The following is an 18,388-nucleotide window of genomic DNA, read 5'->3' as shown; positions in this document are numbered from 1 at the left end:
AACTCACAGCAAACATTTCTTTGCATTAGCTAATGATCCGGCTACACTTGTAAGCAAACAGAACCAACATATCTAATCAATGCTGAAAAACCAACCAAATGCCTATTAAACATCTGGATGTAATTTTCTAGTTAGAACAAAATGAAAACATATGCAGGTTCCTTTGATCTGCATCTTAACAAAGAAATTGTTGATAAAAAAGCATACTGGTCAGTCAATGTGTCATTTTCATAAACTCTGCTCGTTTCTCTTCAAATGCTCCCAGTTTAATTTAGTTGGTTTCCTGCAATCTCTAATTTTACCATATTGTGTGAAACCGCAAGAGATTCTTTGGATGTGATTTTATTTGAGGTTTTACTGCTGCATGGATCTGCTACTGATTTTTTTTTTCTTTCTTTGCTTTCTCTCCTCCATGCCCCACGCCCGTACTGCCCTTTTCTTTGGTAAAGAGGTGGGGGAAAGGGTTATATAGCAATGCTGAGAAAATTTCTTTTGGACCCTACATTCTCAGGTTTAAGAAAACCCTCAGTTAAAAAAAAAAAGGCAGATGAAAAAACATATAAGAAATAATTCACAGCTATAAGAGAAAATAACAAGTGAACTTTAGATATTATTCATTTCAAATAAAAAAGTAATAGATTTAAAAGATGCATAATTTCTATGACCAGCATCCACAGTGTTTTCTATTTTGTCCAGAATCTATACTATATACAACATCTAGTTTTTGTAATGACTTGTGCCATTTCATGAGTTATGAAAATTTGATAGTCAGCAACAAATGAATGGAAATATACCCATATATACATCAACGATAAAATAAACAATCTGGCAATCTTTTTGTTTCTTTGCAGAGGATAAAAGGGGGATTGTTTTTTTCAGAGACAATTTTCTGTGGAAGCACAGTACTTAATATCATTTTATGTTAAAACATCACCAACATATGAATATGTTAAAGGTAAAAAAGACTATGGTTAGCAGACTTTAAATAGAAGACTAAAATTATAGATTTCATGAGTAGGATTATTTTCTTCTAAACAGGCTGTAGACAATCTGCACATATATCATTTAAAACATAAGATTAAAGCTACTTGATTGTTTAAACACCATCATTTGTAATGCAGTTTGATGAGAGTTTTGTAGTATAATTATTACAGCATGACAATCACAGAGGAAAATATGACCTTGAAAAGGGGCCCAGCCTTCTCCCTCTGTCAAGGAGGATGGGATACACTCGAAAACCAACCATCTTTATGCACACAATTAAAGGTCTTCCAATTTTAAAATCATTACTCTTTCTTTTTTCCAGATACTACATTATAAGGAATTCAGAAGGCTCCTGTCTCAAAATACACCGTTTTAATTTCTCTGTTTAAACCTAATTACCAGTGTGTGCCAGTAAATCAAAGTAAAGCTTGGGTAAGCCAGGGAGAAGTCTCAGTTGTTTCAGTTGGACGAGCAGGCACAGGCATATTTGTGGCATCCAAGTTCTTTTTACACAGTCCTGAGGCTGATTATGGGATGAACTGACCACAGACTGGCCCACTCAAGAGACCAAGTTTTCGAGGGAACGCAGGTTGCCAAAGTCAAAGCTTAGTTGCCCATGGATCATATTATTTCAAAAAGTCCTATATGTGGAGCAAGCCTGCTTTGAGTCATCAATCAATCTAACTCAGGAAAGTGGGGCAGTGCTTGCTTCCTTTTCATTCTCCAAGTTAGCAAAATGAATATAACCCCCTCCCCAAACCCACTTAATGAGAACACTGGAAAACCGCATGCCGAAACTTGTTTAAGAATTTACTATGGCCTTGTACAAGCTGGCTAAAATTGCTCCTTTAATTTTTCATTTATAATTGATATTTGGGATTGATGCAATTATAGACAAATCAATATCATACATATTTAAAATCAACTCCAACAGTGAAATGTATTATCTAAAATGATTCTTTTAATATTTCAAGAAAAAGGTCTCTGAGAAAGCAAACCTTCGAATAAAATGTATTTCTGTTTAAATAAATGCCTTTTCATAAGTCTCTTGAAAGTAAAATAATGAGGACACGGGGGCTATTAATACCAAAAACGTGTTAAGTATATTCCAACGTAGGATCAATGCTTGTCGATGTGTCTTTCTTATAGAAGAATTCACCACCATTTGGCTACAACACGTTGTTCATTCACCAATCGTGTGTGTGTGTGTCTGTGTGTGTGTGTGTCTGTGTGGCAACAGCTCAACCTAACTATTCTTTAAACAAAAATATAAATGCGGCAATACTGAAGGTTTTCTGCTGGGTGGTATATTTGGAGAAACAGACAAAAACCGGAGATTTACACAGTGTGCCCCGTTTATTTAAAATCTCAAAAAACCTTTTAGGTCAAATTCCACTCATAAGAATTTTAGCCATGTCATGCACCCAACGCTTCCCATTTAGCTCCTTACGCAGCTCAGCCCGGGGAAACCACCCGAAGCATGGGGCTAAGAGTGGGCAGGACAGGTTTCCAGGTCAAAGCTGGTTTATCCCATTGTCTCCCTTTGTTTCTAGTAATTGGAATCAGACTCGTGCTCAAGCTGCTGAGAGGCCCCTAAAACTCTCAGCAGTCCCCTACTCCAAGCCCGCGAAGTCCATACTTTGAAGACAAGGACCAGAGATTTCGAACCCGGGCAAAAGCCTCGATTTAAGACTGGGACGCGCGTGCCTTACCCCGGCAGTAACTTAGGTATCCTTCCCGCCAAACGAAAACAGGCCAACCTTTTTGCAAAGTCCTTTGAAAGGCGCCAATAAAAGCCAATCTCTACCACGTTGGGTGCAAAGAAGGGAGTGAGCACTAAAATTAAAAGCCTAGTCTTAGACGGCCGGTGTACGTACGCCAGCCAAGGCGCTGCCGCATTTTCCACCAAGTGCACAGTCCACGCCTTCTCACGAAAAGGCAGCTCAAGGAAAAACAATCCTCAGAGAAATTTTTGAATGTGACCTCACTTTCAAAAGAGGAGCATCAAACAAGAGGCGAACACTGAAAGACGCGTTTGGCTCGAGCTACCACCCCTCCCACCCCCAAATCCCGCACCCCACAAGAAACTACGCGGTTAGTTGAGTTACTTTCACTGATATTTTAGGATTTCCATTAAAGGGAAAAGTGAACAAGTGGCAAGATTTTTTTTTTTTTTTTTTTTGCAAACTCGAGCCCCCAGCTTCCGCGACTACACACTCTCTGGGCCCTCCCGCTCGCGCGCTCCCGCGCGCTCCCTCGCAGGCCCCACGTTACTTTGATTGACAGCCCAGCCCCGCCGCTCTCCTTCCCACCGACCTTCCCATCCACAGTGCCAATCTCCGCGTCTCGCCTCTTCTCATTGGTTGGTTTCGACGTCCCGCGGCTCCTCCAGGAACAGTTCCTCTCCGAGCCCGGGAGGACGCGGCTGGCGGAGGAGGGGTAGAGGGGTGGGAGGGGAGACCGAGGAGACGGCGGAGATGGAAGCAAACCGGGTAGGAGAGGAGGGGGAGGACGGTCCGTCCGGTGCTCTGCTGCCATAGGCTCCGGGGACGCGTCGCGTCAGCACCCCACGTTGGGCGCGACGCGCGCGATTGGCTGGCGACGCTTCCCTGCTTCCCCCCCCCCCAACTCCCCCCGTCACCGCCGGGCCCACGTCCCCGCCGGCTCTGCGCTCCCGCCCCCCGCCCGCGCGGGGCTGGGCGGGGCCGGCGCTGGTTAGCTCCGGAGTGTGAAACCGCGTGTTAATGTAACCGGCGCGAGAGGCGCGGGCGGCGGCGGCGGGAGCGGCGGCTGCAGAACAGCAGCAGCGGCGGGTACCCTGTGCCCCCCGTCCCTGAGGCGGCCGACTGCGCCACCCCCACTCTCTCACGGCCGGGCGGGACCCGCGCCACCATCCCGGACCTCCGCCGGCCGGTGGCGACCTAACCCCCGCCGCGACTACTCCCGACCCGCCCGCGGAGTTTGCCCGCCGGGTAGGGAGGCCGAGCTTCGGAGCGCACTCCTGCTTTTTTCCCCCATCATCTCGTGGATGTCGCCCCCCGGGTCGTGAGAGAACTTTGCAGCGGGCTGGAGCGCCCTTTGCGGAGCAGCAGACGAAGGGAAGGAAGGAAAGAGGGCCGAGGAAGGGGCTCGGAGGAAGAGTCCAGAGCGGCCGGGCCGGCCGTGCGGGGCGAGTGCGCGCGGGGCGCGGCGCCCTGATGCGCCCCGGGATCGAGGAGCAGCGGGCGGCTGCGGGACTACCCTCCGTGGAGTAGCCCCGCCGGGCCAGGAGGGTTTGTGCAACCGGGGAGAACACCGAGTGTTGGTCGCACGGGGCGTGCCGAGCCGCCTCCCGGCGCGCCCTCCGCACTTTCCCCGCCTCATCGTCATCCCGCGCTCCTCCGCCCGGGCTGAGGCTTCGGAGCGCCGGGCGCGGAGCCTCTGCCGCTCCCCGGAGCCCGCGAGCGCCCGGCTGAAGGCGCTGCCCGGACCCGCAGCGGTCGGTCCTTAACGTCGCCAGGTTTGTTTGTGTGGTGTTAGCCGGGGGCGCCGGGCCACCTGCACCTCACCCGCGGTCGGCGCCGCGGGGAAAACCCGGAGAGGAGGCGGACCGAGGGAAGAGCGAAGAAAAGCAGTCCGCTTGGATTTGTTTGCCCCGGAAGAGTGCCGCGCACGCGGATCGCCGAGAGGAGCGCGGCCAGAATCACCGCGCCCTCACCTCCCCGCCGGGGCGGCCGAGGCCCGCGGGTTGGATCGCAGCCCCCGCGCCCTTTTCTTGGGGGCCGGCGTCACCGCGCAGGTTCTTGGTGCAGCCGGGCCTGGGGCGCCCCGAAATGTGGCCCTGAGCGAGGGAACCCGCAGCGGCGGGAGCAGGAGCAGCCGGGCGCCAAGTGACCGGTGCGCCCCGCCGAGCGCGCCTGCGTGCGTGGCCAGCGCGCTCCCCGCGCTCCTCGTTTCTGCCTGGCTTCTCGGCTAAATTTTCCTCGGCAGGATTAAAGTTGGAAATTGAGCGGAGAATCGAGTTGTCCGGAAACAGAGCTGCGGCCGCCGCCAGAGCGATGTTCCCGCAGAGCCGGCACCCGGTGAGGCGCGGCAGGGTGCTGGTTGGAGGGTCTGGGCTGTGGGATAGGGGGTGGGGTAGGGATGGGCGCTTTTCCCGAGCTGGAGACGGGTCTCTGTTACATTTCTGGAGGACTCCCTAGCCTCTAGGGGTGCAAGGCTGATTAGGTCCCCTCTTGGGCTGGGGAATGAGCTGAAACTCTCAATTTCCCCCCTTTACTATGGACCCCCTCGAAGTTGATGTCTAGACAGGGCGGGTGGGGGCGCCCGGGGAGGCTGGGGTTTCTTTTTCGAAGCGACATCGCCCCCCCCCCCCCGCCTCCCTGTGGCGGGTAGGGCGCCCCCACCCCTTTGTTTCTCGTCTCGCCTATTTACATGTCAATGCAGCCCCCGTTCCGGCGCTCCTGGAGATGGCCCCGGCGATTCTGGGAACGGGGAGCGTTAGGGAGTTGTTTTTCTACTCTGATCCTTGGGGTCATTATTGCTCCCTTGGGGGAGGGGGCGGTGTCCTCGATGACAATCTGGCCGGGTGTTCCCCGGCCGCCCGGGAGCCTCTGTCGTTCCAGCCGGGCGACTTGGGCGCACGTAACCGCGACCCGCCCTGAAGCCTGGAAGAAGCTCTGAATCTCTTTGGAGGCTCGAGCACCGGCGAAGGACCACTTCCTGCCTCTGTAAAGTGCGGAGCAAACTCGAGTTCGGGGCTCCGTTTCTTGTCATTTCTAACTATTTTTTATGTCCCACCCACTTCTCCGTTCTCTGACTTACTGTTTTATCTATCTGCCCCCACCCCCGTCCCTCGGTTCCCCTCACTGGTGGCCCCCAGACGCCGCACCAGGCTGCAGGCCAGCCCTTCAAGTTCACTATCCCGGAGTCCCTGGACCGGATTAAAGAGGAATTCCAGTTTCTGCAGGCCCAGTATCACAGGTGCGTGTCCGGCCGCGCTGGGCGAGCAGTAGCCCGGGGGCAGCCCGGTGCCCCTCCTCGCCCTGCCTGGTGGCGGTGGCGGCTGTACTTAGTACTTGCGTCCAGGCGGTGGCGTGTGGAGTCGCAGTTAAGACCTGTCATTCAAGTTACCCCCTTTCCAGGTTCTTCCCGGGCCGCCTCTTCTCTAGTCTCCTCCTCCTACCATTGTTTCCCTTTTGCCCGTTTGCTGCTGTTCCAGGGAGTCTTTTCGAGTATTTAGGAGTTGCATGAGAACCGTCAATATTTGCACTTCGTTTATTTATTTTGCAACAAGCTGAGCTGAAACCTTGGTTCAATCGATGCCCCAGCCCTGGAGTGCAGGTTTAGGGAGGCAGAGCCAATGTTGAAATCGCTCTGCTATACTAAAGGATTGGTTTGTCTGAGGCAAAGTCCATCATGGAAGGCTAGATGCTGGTAGCTGTGCCCATCATTGGTGGTGAAGATGGGGGTGGATATGTGTAGGGTAAAGCTTCCCTGCTTTGGCGTCATTCTTCCTTGGTTTGGGTAGGACAAGGGATTCCAGTCTCATTTATATACATTTCAGGTTAGTCTCTTCACCTGATGAGACCTACTTCAAGAGGTTCATAATGAAAAATGATTTAAAACACCTGTCCATAGTGAATTTTCCAGAAATGTTATTTTCTTTCCTTGTTTCTATGAAGTCTTAGCTGATTAGCGCTAAGAGATAACTGTAATGACAGTTTTTATTTTTGTCCTGCTTGAGAAAAAGCACACAGACACTTGGGTGTGAATTTTCTTCTTTTGTCAGAAGCTTTCTGATTATTGACCTTTTGTCTGCTTCAAGATAATTATCTCTGGAACTTGAGGCATACCTGCCCACTAGTGTTTACCAAGCAAGGAGGACTTCAAAGCACTTTATTGCAGCAGCTACTTAACATATTTTGGCAGGGATTTAAAAACCAAAGGTTTTAAAACGGACCAACAATTGTAGAAGTAACTTTATAAGTACAGTTTTCAAACCTAGAGACTATTTGAGTTGGCAAAGGTAGTACAGTCTATGTCTGAGGCTGAGAATTGTGCAAAGGCCAGATTTTGGTGGAGTCCAAAGGAGCAAACTGGTGTGGGGAAGTAGGAGGGAACAGATGACCAGGAGGAGGAATTGGTCTTCTGGGAAGATCAGAGGTTTTTTTTTGACAGATTCTTCATTCTTGGCATCTGACCAGGTATACACTAAGAAGGAAAATAATAGCTGAATGGATACCCTATACTGTTCACCTTATCCCTTTTCCCTATTAAATGCAAGGACAAAGCTTTTGGATGTTTACCTAGATAGTTTATGGCTTTTCCACATTGGTCTGTGTTTTTACTTGAAGTGCAAATATGTGAGGCAGATGTTAAAACAAGTGACATAATGTTTACATTAAGTTGCATGTTTTGTTTTTGTAGCCTTAAATTGGAATGTGAGAAACTGGCAAGTGAAAAGACAGAAATGCAGAGGCACTATGTGATGGTAGGTATCAAAGATTGTCCTTTTTTCCTTTTTATGTAATATTAGCAAATATGTGTTCTTAACGTTATAAAACATGAGTTAACGAAATGCTTGATTTTTTTCTTTTTGCAGTATTATGAAATGTCTTATGGATTAAACATAGAAATGCATAAACAGGTAAGCTTTAGTTAAATCAAGTTGAAATGAGAAATTAGTGACGTTTCTATAAAACTGGCTTTATCCTCAATAGTGGGAGGATTTGTATGCTGGTTTTCTGCCTTGGTTTCCCTTCCTGTGAATTGGTGACAGTGTTTTGCAGCAAGGGTTGCTTCTTGACAATTACAGAATCTTTAAATGACTAGATGAGAGGTGCTTTGAAAATGTGAACCAACCTGTTTACAAACTGATAGAAATTGAGTCTTGAGTTGACTTTTCCACCTGGATAGATTTATTCTTCTCTGGAAAGATCTGGGTATCCTGTAGCATTCTGGAATTCAGAATAGCTAATGTTTTTTTGCTAGTTTGGAAAGCAGTGTGGTCTTTTGGGGGAAAGAAGGATATTTGGGAGTTCCCTAATCAGGTTAAAAAATGTATGACTAACTATGGGGTTCTCTTTTATGCTTTGGGGTTGCATAAAATGACACTCAAGGTTAGTGGCTTATTAGCAGACATCTTTTTGAAAAATTTCTCAATTGATGCGGATTTGGAGGTGAAAAAGCATTCTTTTATGGCCACAGCATATGTTGGGAGTTGCTTCAGTCCTAGTGGTTTTAAAAGCATGAAAAGATTAGTGACTGGAAAGCTCTAGCTATGACTATGAGTTTGCAAGTTCCCATAAAATTCACACTTATGGCTACTATAATGGTGTATAAAAAGAGTATTGAGCTGGAACAAGGCACTAAGGACCTCATAAGAGAAGAAAAGCTAAATGATTGCTCAGCCCAAAGGACCCTCGATTGAGTAGTCATTGTCTGCCAAAGAAAGCATTAATGGCAGGGTGTAAGTATTCTGGAGATATGCTGACATTCACTTTTTCATCAAGACGCTGGTACAATAAGTCTTTTAGAAATCGATTGCCTCTTAAAAAATTATCATCAGATGAAGTTGCACAGTTGGACACATTTCAAAGTGCAACAATACAATTCTTACTTGATGTATATGTGCTATTTCATCTCAAACCCTTGTTTCATTAAATTAAAGAGCATGGCTGACCGGCTGGGGCACAGTGGAGAAATTGATTAGTTCAGCCTTCAGATCTTCCTTATATTCAAAGACTTTCATTAAGCAAGTGTGTTTCAGAGTTGAATTCTGCTTTTGTAACTCCGCACTCTTTGATTTTTAATTCATCATAGATTTCATAATGTTAAGTTACCGTCTTGTACAGTAGATCTGTTCTCAGATATGTTTTTGGAAAGAGATAGTTAAGTTCAAGGCCTTTCATTAATAATATAATTGGGCCTTTAAAATGCTGATTTTATTCTGATTTGCAAAGTTGGTAGCCTAGATTATGTTGGGCTTGTGCCTTTGTTTTTTGTGTGTTTCAGTGGCTAGTGTCTGATTGAGGCAGTTGTAACTTGTTGATAGTAATTGGGCAAGAAGTTGTATGGTCATTTAAATGAATTATGCAAATAAACTGGGTGAAGAGTTGTAACCTGCCACTTTTTTTGTAAGTTACCCTAAAGGCACATATTTTGCTAACAAATATCGTAGAAGGGTAAGAGGAGACTGAGTTTTTTCTTAAACTCATGAACTCAAAGAATTTAATAACTTCACCAACTCCTTTACAAGGAAGCACCACCTCCGTATGATGTTGTATGCTGGTGCAGGATTTATTGGGGAGGTAAAGGAGGTGTATAATTCTTCTGGGTTCCTGTAGGTTACATGACCTCTTCGTTATCAAGTAGGAAAAAGGAAGAAGGGGTGAAGAGGGTCAGGAGCCCCATGGTGTGAAAATAGGTTTCTAATGAGTTTCTATACTCTATTGGGCATTTGTGGGTGTATATTGTCCATCCATGAGCCAGTATGCATTAATAATATGCTGTGTGTAATTGGCTCAGTAATTTGAAAAATGTGAAAAGCTGAGAGATGCCATGTTCTTCATGGTAGGGTATTAAGTCCCCTGAAATTTAGTTTATACTGTAAATGCTGACAGACCCTTAACTAGAGTGGTGTGCAAAGCAGTGCTATAATTCAGTTTAAAGTGGCCTTACATTTGAAAAACATCCTTCTGAATGTCACACATTAATAATAAGTTCTGAGGAGGCATTTGGTGCAGCTAGTAATCATAATTCTTATTAAAACTGGTGACGTCTGGCCCCCAGGGTGTAGCCAGGCTCAAATTGATGCTTTTTGCCGCCTGATCACCAGCATGGCCTAAGTGCTCATTATATTGTAGAGAGAGCCTTTGGAGCTCTCATTAGATTTGACAGGAATTCTCTCTGGGGGGAAACTGGGCATTAGCGAGACTCCTGACAGGCTGGAATTAGTCCTGCTTTATGGCTTATAACCAAATGCTAGCAAGGCATCATCAAGGGACACAAAAAATTGTCATTTCTGACAACATCTTTGTTACTGAAAAAAAAAAAAAAACACACAGCGATGGGGAAACTTTCCGTGGAGAGAGCTTTAATGTTGTTAAGATTTGTCTGCACTGTGACTGCCGCTCTCTCTCCCCACCTTTCAGCGGGTTTGTCGACAGAGTGAGTTGTAGAGATTTCAGTGTCAGATCTCACCACCGACTTTTCCGTCTGGAAGTTTTAAAGTGGAAGTGCGTCCAAATCGAGAATGGTATAATTGTGGTTTCCTTACTTGGTTTTGTGCCCACGGTCCATGTTTATGTTGTGTCAACACTTCCTGATAAGCCTTCCCCTTACTTTCTCTGTTCCCATTTGTGGCTGGTTACTGAAAAGTCAGCGGACTAGGGATGGTAATGGGTACTTAAATTTGTTATTGTAGCGCTAAGACAGTTTTTTTGTTTTTTTTTTTGTTTTGAGTCTTTTATAGATCTCTGCCTGTCCTTCCTTCTCTCTCCAGGTAGATCATAAATTTTAGGTATATCTCTACAGGAGAGGTGGAGACATCTCATGAAAAATTGAGGCAATTTGATACCACCGAAGTGTTAGGGTGCGTTAGAAAATAGCAGGTTAATGTGAATCTAGTTGTTTTGAGGGCTGTGGCTAGTGTGTTTGGCAGTGTGATCTTTAAAGTTTTGTTTTCTGTCATGTGGTGTGTGGTATTACCTCATTTGATAGTTTTGGAACAAGATTCACTGTAAATACATAAGCCTTATTTATTCTACTTGTGTATCTTTTCAGCGTGCTGATGAAGCCATGCCATAAGTTGTCTTTAGTGGTGTGAATTTATATAGCACTTAACAGTTTTGAAAAGTGATTAGCCCCATCCTGTGATGAGGTATTTTGGGTAGGTGTTTTGATCTGCCTGCAGCTCTGGGCCTGTGTTCAGAGTGTGGGATTTGTCAAGCCCAAGTTTCTGTTGAAGCTGGATTTGGGTCACCTCGTCCCTAGAATTTAGGGCTTCATTCCTTTACCCACCCCGCTGCCATTGGAGGATGAGGCTAGTGATGAAATCACCTTTAGGCCTGTGTGGTGGCCCAGTCTGCCTGGCTGCGTGTCTCTCCTGTTCTCTCGCTCTTTGTGCTGACAGCTTCATGATACACAATCACATCGGGCCTCGGTGCATGTTCTAGGAGTTCGTGAAAATCAGCAGTACTGACTGGTCTGTGGAGGTCACAGCCATGGGTCGGTAGAAAGTTGTAGCCAACCGAGCAATACTGTCTGCAGGTTAAAATATGTCTAAGAACAAAAGAAAATTTGAAACTGTTGTCGGGACTCCTGGTTGAGGCCGAGCTCACAGCCAGCGAGTGTGATCAGTCACTTTGTCTCTCTGTGCCTCTCTTCTTCTGAAGAGCGGGCAGAGTAGGCACTCGGGGCTCTCCAGGGCGGCCAAGAATTTAAAAATAAATGAAAGGACTCGCTCTGGAAGGAAAGAGGTATTCTGCAGTGCTGGTTGTGGGGTGGGGAAGGAGAGGAGAAAGAGAAAAAAACAGATGAGAGCCTAACCAAGCTCCATGTGATGTTGCAGCCAGCGTGGTGTCTCAGACCACGTAAATTTCGGAGTGACAGTGCTTCCACCGTTTTGATATGTGCTTTAAAGTTTCCCTTAAAAAATAAATTGTTCTCTGGTAGTGTTTTAAAAGTGCTTAGGTGGCCCTGTTAAGGGTTCACCTGTGGGTTAATCCCTTAGATGTGACTTACTATTTGTCTGCAAGTCTTACCTTTCTTCCTGCTTTTTAACCATGTGTGTTTTCTGTCTACTGTTCTCACTTTGAGATTTTTTTTTTCTAAGTCCACGTCTCAGAATGGGAAAAGACTAGCTGGAGTACTTGCACTCAGAGTTAAGCTCCACCAGGTGTTAGTAACCTTGTGATACAGCAGCTGTCATCAAGACTGAAGTGGTCCCCAACTTTACTTCAGTAGCCAGGCCTGCCCTTGATAAGCATCAGTTAAAACAGAGAAAGTTCCCTGTGTATTTAGAACCCACATTTTGAGGCACAAGGTTAGCCTTTGTTTTTTTTATTGGCAATCAGGGCGATTCCTCCCTACTTTCTGTCACCCTGCCCGACCCCTTCAACAATCAACTAGTTCACGGTTTCTCTCCAGAGCCTGGACTAGGGTGAGGTGAGGTATGCACTTGCCTTGGGCACAGAATTTAAGGGAGGGTTCACAAAACATAGTCCTTAAGATAAAAATATTTTTAAAATTCAAAATTAATGCCAAAAAACTATGAGGAACCAGGGGTGCCTGGGTGCTTCAATGGTTAAGTGTCTGACTCGATTTCAGTTCAGGTCATGATCTCACGGAACCCCGTGTCAGTCTCTGTGCTGGGCCTGTAGCCTGCTTGATTCTCCCTCTCTCTCCCTCGGCCCCTACCCCTGCAAAACAACAACCCAGAAACAAACTCTGTGAGGAACAAAATATGTGATCTTTATTTAGGATGGCCCTTGGTGTAAAATACAGTTCATTTAGGGGACTTTGATTAGTGACTGGGTGAGTCATTGACTAGTTGCCTGGGCCTCAGTTTCCCTTTCTGTAAATGAGGTTAGACTGGGCAGGTTCTCAAGTATGGCTTCTCTTAGGAGAGGAGAGTCATCCCTCCAGACCTCACCTCCAACCAGTGTTTGAAACCCAGTGCTTGGGTTGTGTATCCATTGAGAAGAGTCTTTGGCCAGAGGGCTTAAGACGTTCCTCTTCTGTGTTTATTAAGAAACACAGAAAGAATCTGTTCCTTTAGCAGATATTTAAGTAAATCATCTTATGTGGTAGTTAAACTAATGATATATTCAGTTTTGGGCTCATGGAACCATTTTAGTTTTCCATAGATTTTGAGTCTTTGCTCTTCTGTTATTAAATATTTGTGGTCTTCAGGAGTGGATTAAATTGGACGAAACTAAGAAACTGACTGGGCTTCTCATAGGCTTGGATTGGCTGGATTGTCCCTACCACCCCCATCCCTGTTGCTTACTGTTACTTCAGATTTTGAAAATTGAGATTTTTTTTAGAACTCTAGTACCTTTAATGCTGAATATTTGGTATAATGATTTTTAATTAAGTTTTAGGCAGTTGTTTCAGAGGGTGGCTAATAACTGACAAGAGTAGGCATTTATAGATAGAAAACAGTCCTCACCAATGGGATTGGTGAGTTTTGCAATATGAAACATGCCATAGTATTGTTCTATGACTGTAGTTGGGTGTTTTGAGTTAGAATGCATGTCCGAGTGTGTGTGTGTGTGTGTGTGTGTGTGTGTGTGTGTGTGTGTAGGTGTGGGCACTCATGTGGGAGAGCTTTTCTAATTTTTTTCTGAGACGTAGCTTGATCTGAAAAATGAAAAAAATTTACACTGAAATGTTTAACATAAATTAAGATATTCATTTGTTGTTATTCACTTGGCTTAACAAAAAAACAGTTTCTAAAATTGTTTGCAAAATGATGATGTTCACAGAATCGTTTAGTTTATAGACCACCCACTTGCCATGCGTTTTATGAAACCAAGAAATGTTGACACAGTGTTATCATACAACCTGTGAATTTGCACAAACCTGTATTTTCATCATTTCACATTTCAATTTTTTTAAGTTTATTTTGAGAGAGAGAGAGAGAGTGAGCATCAAGCGTGAGTAGGCGAGGGGCAGAGAGAGAGAGAGAGAGAGAGAGAGAGAGAGAATCCCAAGCAGGCTCTGTGCTGTGAGTGTGGAGCCCGACGCCGGGCTCCATGTCACAAACTGTGAGATCATGACCTGAGCCGAAATTAAGTGTTCAACGTTTAACCGACTAGGCCACCTAGTCGCCCCTCACGTTTCAGTTTTTAATCACTACTGAGTTTAATTCTGTTTGCCTGCTTTGAAGCAACATGAAAGCAACTCAGAGCACAATGTTTATAACCTTCCCCCACGCGTTCTCGCACAAGGTATAACAAACAAATCTTGGCTTTTCTGGAAGTGTTATTTGCTGCTTAGATGTTCTTTGACCACAAAACGTTAGCCAAGAAAGGGTAGGGTGAAGGTCATTTTGGATATAAGGAAAAGACTGGGAGGAAAAAACAAACGGAGACTTCCATCCATTGAATTTATTTTTTCATCTGCCAAATAGAGAAAACTGTGAAGTGTGGTGTGTGTATACCACCGTACATGTGGGAGAGGTAGAGTTGTGTGTACAGCTATTTCCTGTGTACTGGTAGATATTCATTAGATTTTCATTATTCACTTGATTAAGTGGAATCAGTTTTTGAGAATGTAAGTATGTTTGAGTTTTGCACGTTCAAATCATATGATTTGTATAGCTGCCGAAATACATGCAGTACTGTATTGGGTTTGGTATTAGTGCTGTTATTGGTCTAACTGGATTATTAGCCAGTGGTATTTTGTGCAACATGTCAGTAAAACGCTTGAAAATGTATCACCAGACTTATACTTACAGATTTATAAGTTATAAATATATTATGTACTAATATATTGTATACATTTGTAATAAGTGGAAATTTTAAGCCGAGGGGTTAAAATACAAGTTCTCATCACATCCTCCATGCCCCCTATTGGCATGTCCTGGGCGGCCTCTGGCATATGTGCACTCTACTTTAGAGACCACCAGCTTACATCCAGACGCTCATGACTCCAGCCCTGGTATTGGGGCATCTTTAACGTAGTGAAGGCAAAACCCCTTTAGGGTCTCTGGGTATGTTGTTATGTCTGTTCTTTCTGATTTTGACTTCTTACTCCAGTAATGGCCTCTTTGCCTGTCACTCACACAGCTTCGTGTGTCTGCCCTGATCACTGTCCTTGGTAGTCTTACCAGGTCAGCTTTGTCCTCCTCTTAACAAGTCCTTTATTCCAGCCAGTGGGTCTCCTCTTCGTGCCTGAAAAAGTGTTGTGTGTTGTTGTGTTTTCTTTATAAAAAGTCCAGGCCTTTTTGTGAAGCTTCACATGGCCTTTCTCAATATCCTTCAAGGTCCAGTTCAAATAACAACACTCATGTGTACTTCAAGGCCTTCCACGACAGCTCCAACAGTGGCCTGTCACACCACTGATTTTTGCTCCAAGTTCTGTAATCATGTTTTTTTCATGTGTGTCTTTTGTTACTCCCAAGGAGGCTGCGGATTGCTTGAAGCTTGCATTCAAGACTTCCCTCCGTGGGGCGCCTGGGTGGCGCAGTCGGTTAAGCGTCCGACTTCAGCCAGGTCATGATCTCACAGTCCGTGAGTTCGAGCCCCGCGTCGGGCTCTGGGCTGATGGCTCAGAGCCTGGAGCCTGTTTCCGATTCTGTGTCTCCCTCTCTCTCTGTCCCTCCCCCGTTCATGCTCTGTCTCTCTCTGTCCCACAAATAAAAAAATAAAAAATAAAAAAAAATAAAAAATAAAAAAAAAAAAAGACTTCCCTCCGTACCCTTGCCAGTGGGTTGGACTGAGGGGGCACTTGTTTTGTAGTGTTTAATGTGCTTCCTATGGAGGGTGCTACTTGTAAGCATTGCGGATCCTGAGCCTGTATGAAAATCAGGTAGAAGTTGCTTGGCAAAAAAATCCCACACATTTAAAAAAAATTTCTTTAATGTTTATTTATTTATTTATTTATTTATTTTTAATGTTTATTTACTTTTGAGGGAAAGACAGAGCATGAGCAGGGGAGAGGCAGAGAGAGAGGGAGACAATCTGAAACAGGCTGTAGGCTCTGAACTGTGAGCACAGAGCCTGACGCGGGGCTTGAACCCATGAACTATGAGTTCATGACCTGAGCCCAAGTCGGATGCTTAGCCAACTGAGCCACCCAGATGCCCCTAATGTTTATTTATTTTTCAGATTACACACACACACACACACACACACACACACACACACGAGCTGGGGAGGGGCAGAGAGGGAAACAGAATCTGAAATCCAAAGCAGGCTCCAGGCTCTGAGCTATCAGCACAGAGCCTGACACGGGGCTCTAACCCATGAGCCATGAGATCATGACCTGAGCCAAAGTCGGACACTCAATTGACTAAGCCACCCAGGCGCCCCCCCCAATTTTTAAAAAAATTTTTAAATGTTTATTTATTTTTGAGAGAGAGAGGAAAAAAAACATCCCACATGTTTTTATACACAACATAGCTTTTCCACAACAACTTTGGCCGTTTGTGGACATCTTACAATCCTTCAGTAAATCTGTGGAATCCAGATTGAAAACTTGAGCCAAGAGTACGAGTCTGGGTCCTAATGCTGAAATTCAGAATGAAATCTCTTTGAGGCACCTGGGTGGTTCAGTTGGTTAAGCATCCAACTTCGGCTCCGGTCCTGATCTCATAGTCTGTGGGTTTGAGCCCCACGTTGGGGTCTGTGCTGACAGCTCAGAGCCTAGAGTCTGCTTTGGATTCTGTGTCTTCCTCTCCCTGTCCCAGCTCTGCCTGCACTCTCTCTCTCATAAATAAACATAAAAAAAAAAAAAAAAATGAAGTCTGTTTGATATCACTAGATGTTTTACAGGACTTTAGTTCTCACATAACCACTTTTGCTCAGTTGTTTTTCTTTTGGAAAAGTGATTTATGGTCAGAATATCCAGAGGCTTTTAAAAAAAATTTTTTTAATGTTTATTTATTTTTGAGAGAGAGAGAGAGAGAGAGAGAGACAGAGCACAAGTGGGGGAGGGGCAGAGAGGGAGACACAGAATCTGAAGTAGCCTCCAGGCTCCAGGCTGAACTGTCAGCACAAAGCCCGATGCAGGGCTTGAACTCACAAACTGCATGATCATGACCTATTTGAAGTCAGACACTCAACCCACTGAGCTACTCAGGCGCACATCCAGAGGCTTTGTAGTGGGGAGTTTCATTATAGTGATATATTTGGGTTTGTACTGAAGAAAAGACCGCGAAAACAGAAGTAGTGTGTGGCCAAGGCCTGGGTTTCTGTGTGAACTGAGTGTGTGTGTGCATCTCTGTCCCTGAAGCCCCTGTGTGTCTCTTCAGGATGACCACAGCCCCTAAATAGAGTTGTGGATTAGTTGCTTGTAATGCATTAAGTATAAAGGCATTTAACTTGCCTTAGTTGCCAGATTTAATAATAATGATCATACCCCTTGATGATTTACTTTTGGCCGCTGCATGGTTCCTTCACCCCACCAAACATTTTATTGAGAATTTCCTTTTTTTTTTTTTTTCATGTTTATTTTTGAGAGAGAGAAAGCGAGTGTGCACACAAGTGGGGGAGGGGTAGAGACAGAGGGGTCATGATCCAAAGCGGGTTCTGCGCAGACAGCAGAGAGCCTGATGCAGGGCTCAAACTCATGAAGTTAGATGCTTAACTGAATGAATCATCCAGGTACCCCTGGAGAATTTCAAATATACAGAAAAGAAGAAGGAAATACAGAGTGAACACCCATGCTATCCCCACTTGTATGATGCCAGGAGTCTATAAATTAACATTTTGTGTTATTTGCCTGTTGCATACCTTACAAAGAGCTTTTGCTCCCCTCCCCCCAATAGATAAGCAAATAACTCTGGAAAACTTGGAAGGATTTGTTGGAGGGCCAGGCATTTCTTTAGCTACCTACCCTGTTTTAGACTGGTAGATGAAGAAGGGCTTTTCTCCAGGTACATTTTAAGATTTCCATCTCAACAGGTGTTTACAGCATTTTATAGTACTTTCTCCTGGACTCACCCTTTGTGTTTTGGCCTGGTTGTATTAGGGGGATCCACCATTATATGGTGTTAGGGTGCTTTCTTTTTCAGCTGTCACCTGGAAGCAGAGATTTGCACTTAACAGAAAAGCCAGACTCCCTTTCTCCCCAAGCCTTCCTACTTTTTAGTCTTTTGTAATGTACCTTTAAGGTGCCATCAGCATGTTTGCAGTGGGGAATAGTTTGAGCGTCCTTAGGTAGGAAACCAGGAAATAATTGTGCTAAAGGACTCTGATTTTGAACTTTGTATGACTGGAAACTGTCCCATTAGAGAGTTTAAGTTGGCCTCAGAGGCCATGGGTGGTGCAGGGATAAGAAGTGCCAAAAAACAAACCTCTTTGAGGACCCCAGCGTGAGGAGGAGGCTCTCCAAGGCTGGGCCCTCCAGGAGCACAGTCTTTGTCTCTCATAGGCACCTTCTTGATGCCTTGAGCAAACAGCCGGTCAGAGCCTCTTACAAGTAAGGTGACCAGCCAGTGTATTGACACGCACAGACACAATAGAAAACTGCATTAGGAGGCAAGCCGTTGGGATTTGCAGTAAATATATTACAGAACACAAGTGACTTGCCGATACTGCTTGTTTAGCAGTTTGCAAGGGCAATGGCAGTATGGATTTTTGAATTAGAAGGGAAGGGCTGTTCTTTCTCTGTGCGGGAACATCTAGTTGATGGCTGGGGAGAAAATTGATTTAGAGCACAAAATGCAGCCGCCTTTATTTGTGCCATTTGAAAG

At 45.3% G+C, this 18,388-nt stretch overlaps 1 protein-coding gene across 9 annotated transcripts in view; it reads left to right on the top strand.

The window, feature by feature from the left end:
* Positions 1–3,682: 3,682 nt before the first annotated feature.
* The window catches only part of TLE1 (TLE family member 1, transcriptional corepressor), a 91,360-nt gene continuing 76,654 nt past the window's right edge, over positions 3,683–18,388 (top strand). For 2 of the 9 annotated variants that reach the window (XM_019436100.2, XM_019436098.2), the window contains exons 1-4: positions 3,683–5,045; positions 5,846–5,946; positions 7,393–7,456; positions 7,568–7,612. In XM_019436100.2, coding sequence (XP_019291645.1) covers positions 5,022–5,045; positions 5,846–5,946; positions 7,393–7,456; positions 7,568–7,612 — 234 coding nt within the window. In that variant the 5' untranslated portion in view covers positions 3,683–5,021. The remainder of the gene's footprint in view (positions 5,046–5,845; positions 5,947–7,392; positions 7,457–7,567; positions 7,613–18,388) is intronic. The other 7 variants (XM_019436103.2, XM_019436095.2, XM_019436097.2 and 4 more) reach the window with 5 other exon arrangements.

Source organism: Panthera pardus, unplaced genomic scaffold (genome assembly GCF_024362965.1).
Source record: "Panthera pardus isolate Hobbes unplaced genomic scaffold, ASM2436296v1 HiC_scaffold_20, whole genome shotgun sequence".
Taxonomy (NCBI): Eukaryota; Metazoa; Chordata; class Mammalia; order Carnivora; family Felidae; genus Panthera; species Panthera pardus.
Note: the sequence above shows the minus strand (reverse complement) of the source record. Positions and strands in the feature narration are given on the sequence as shown.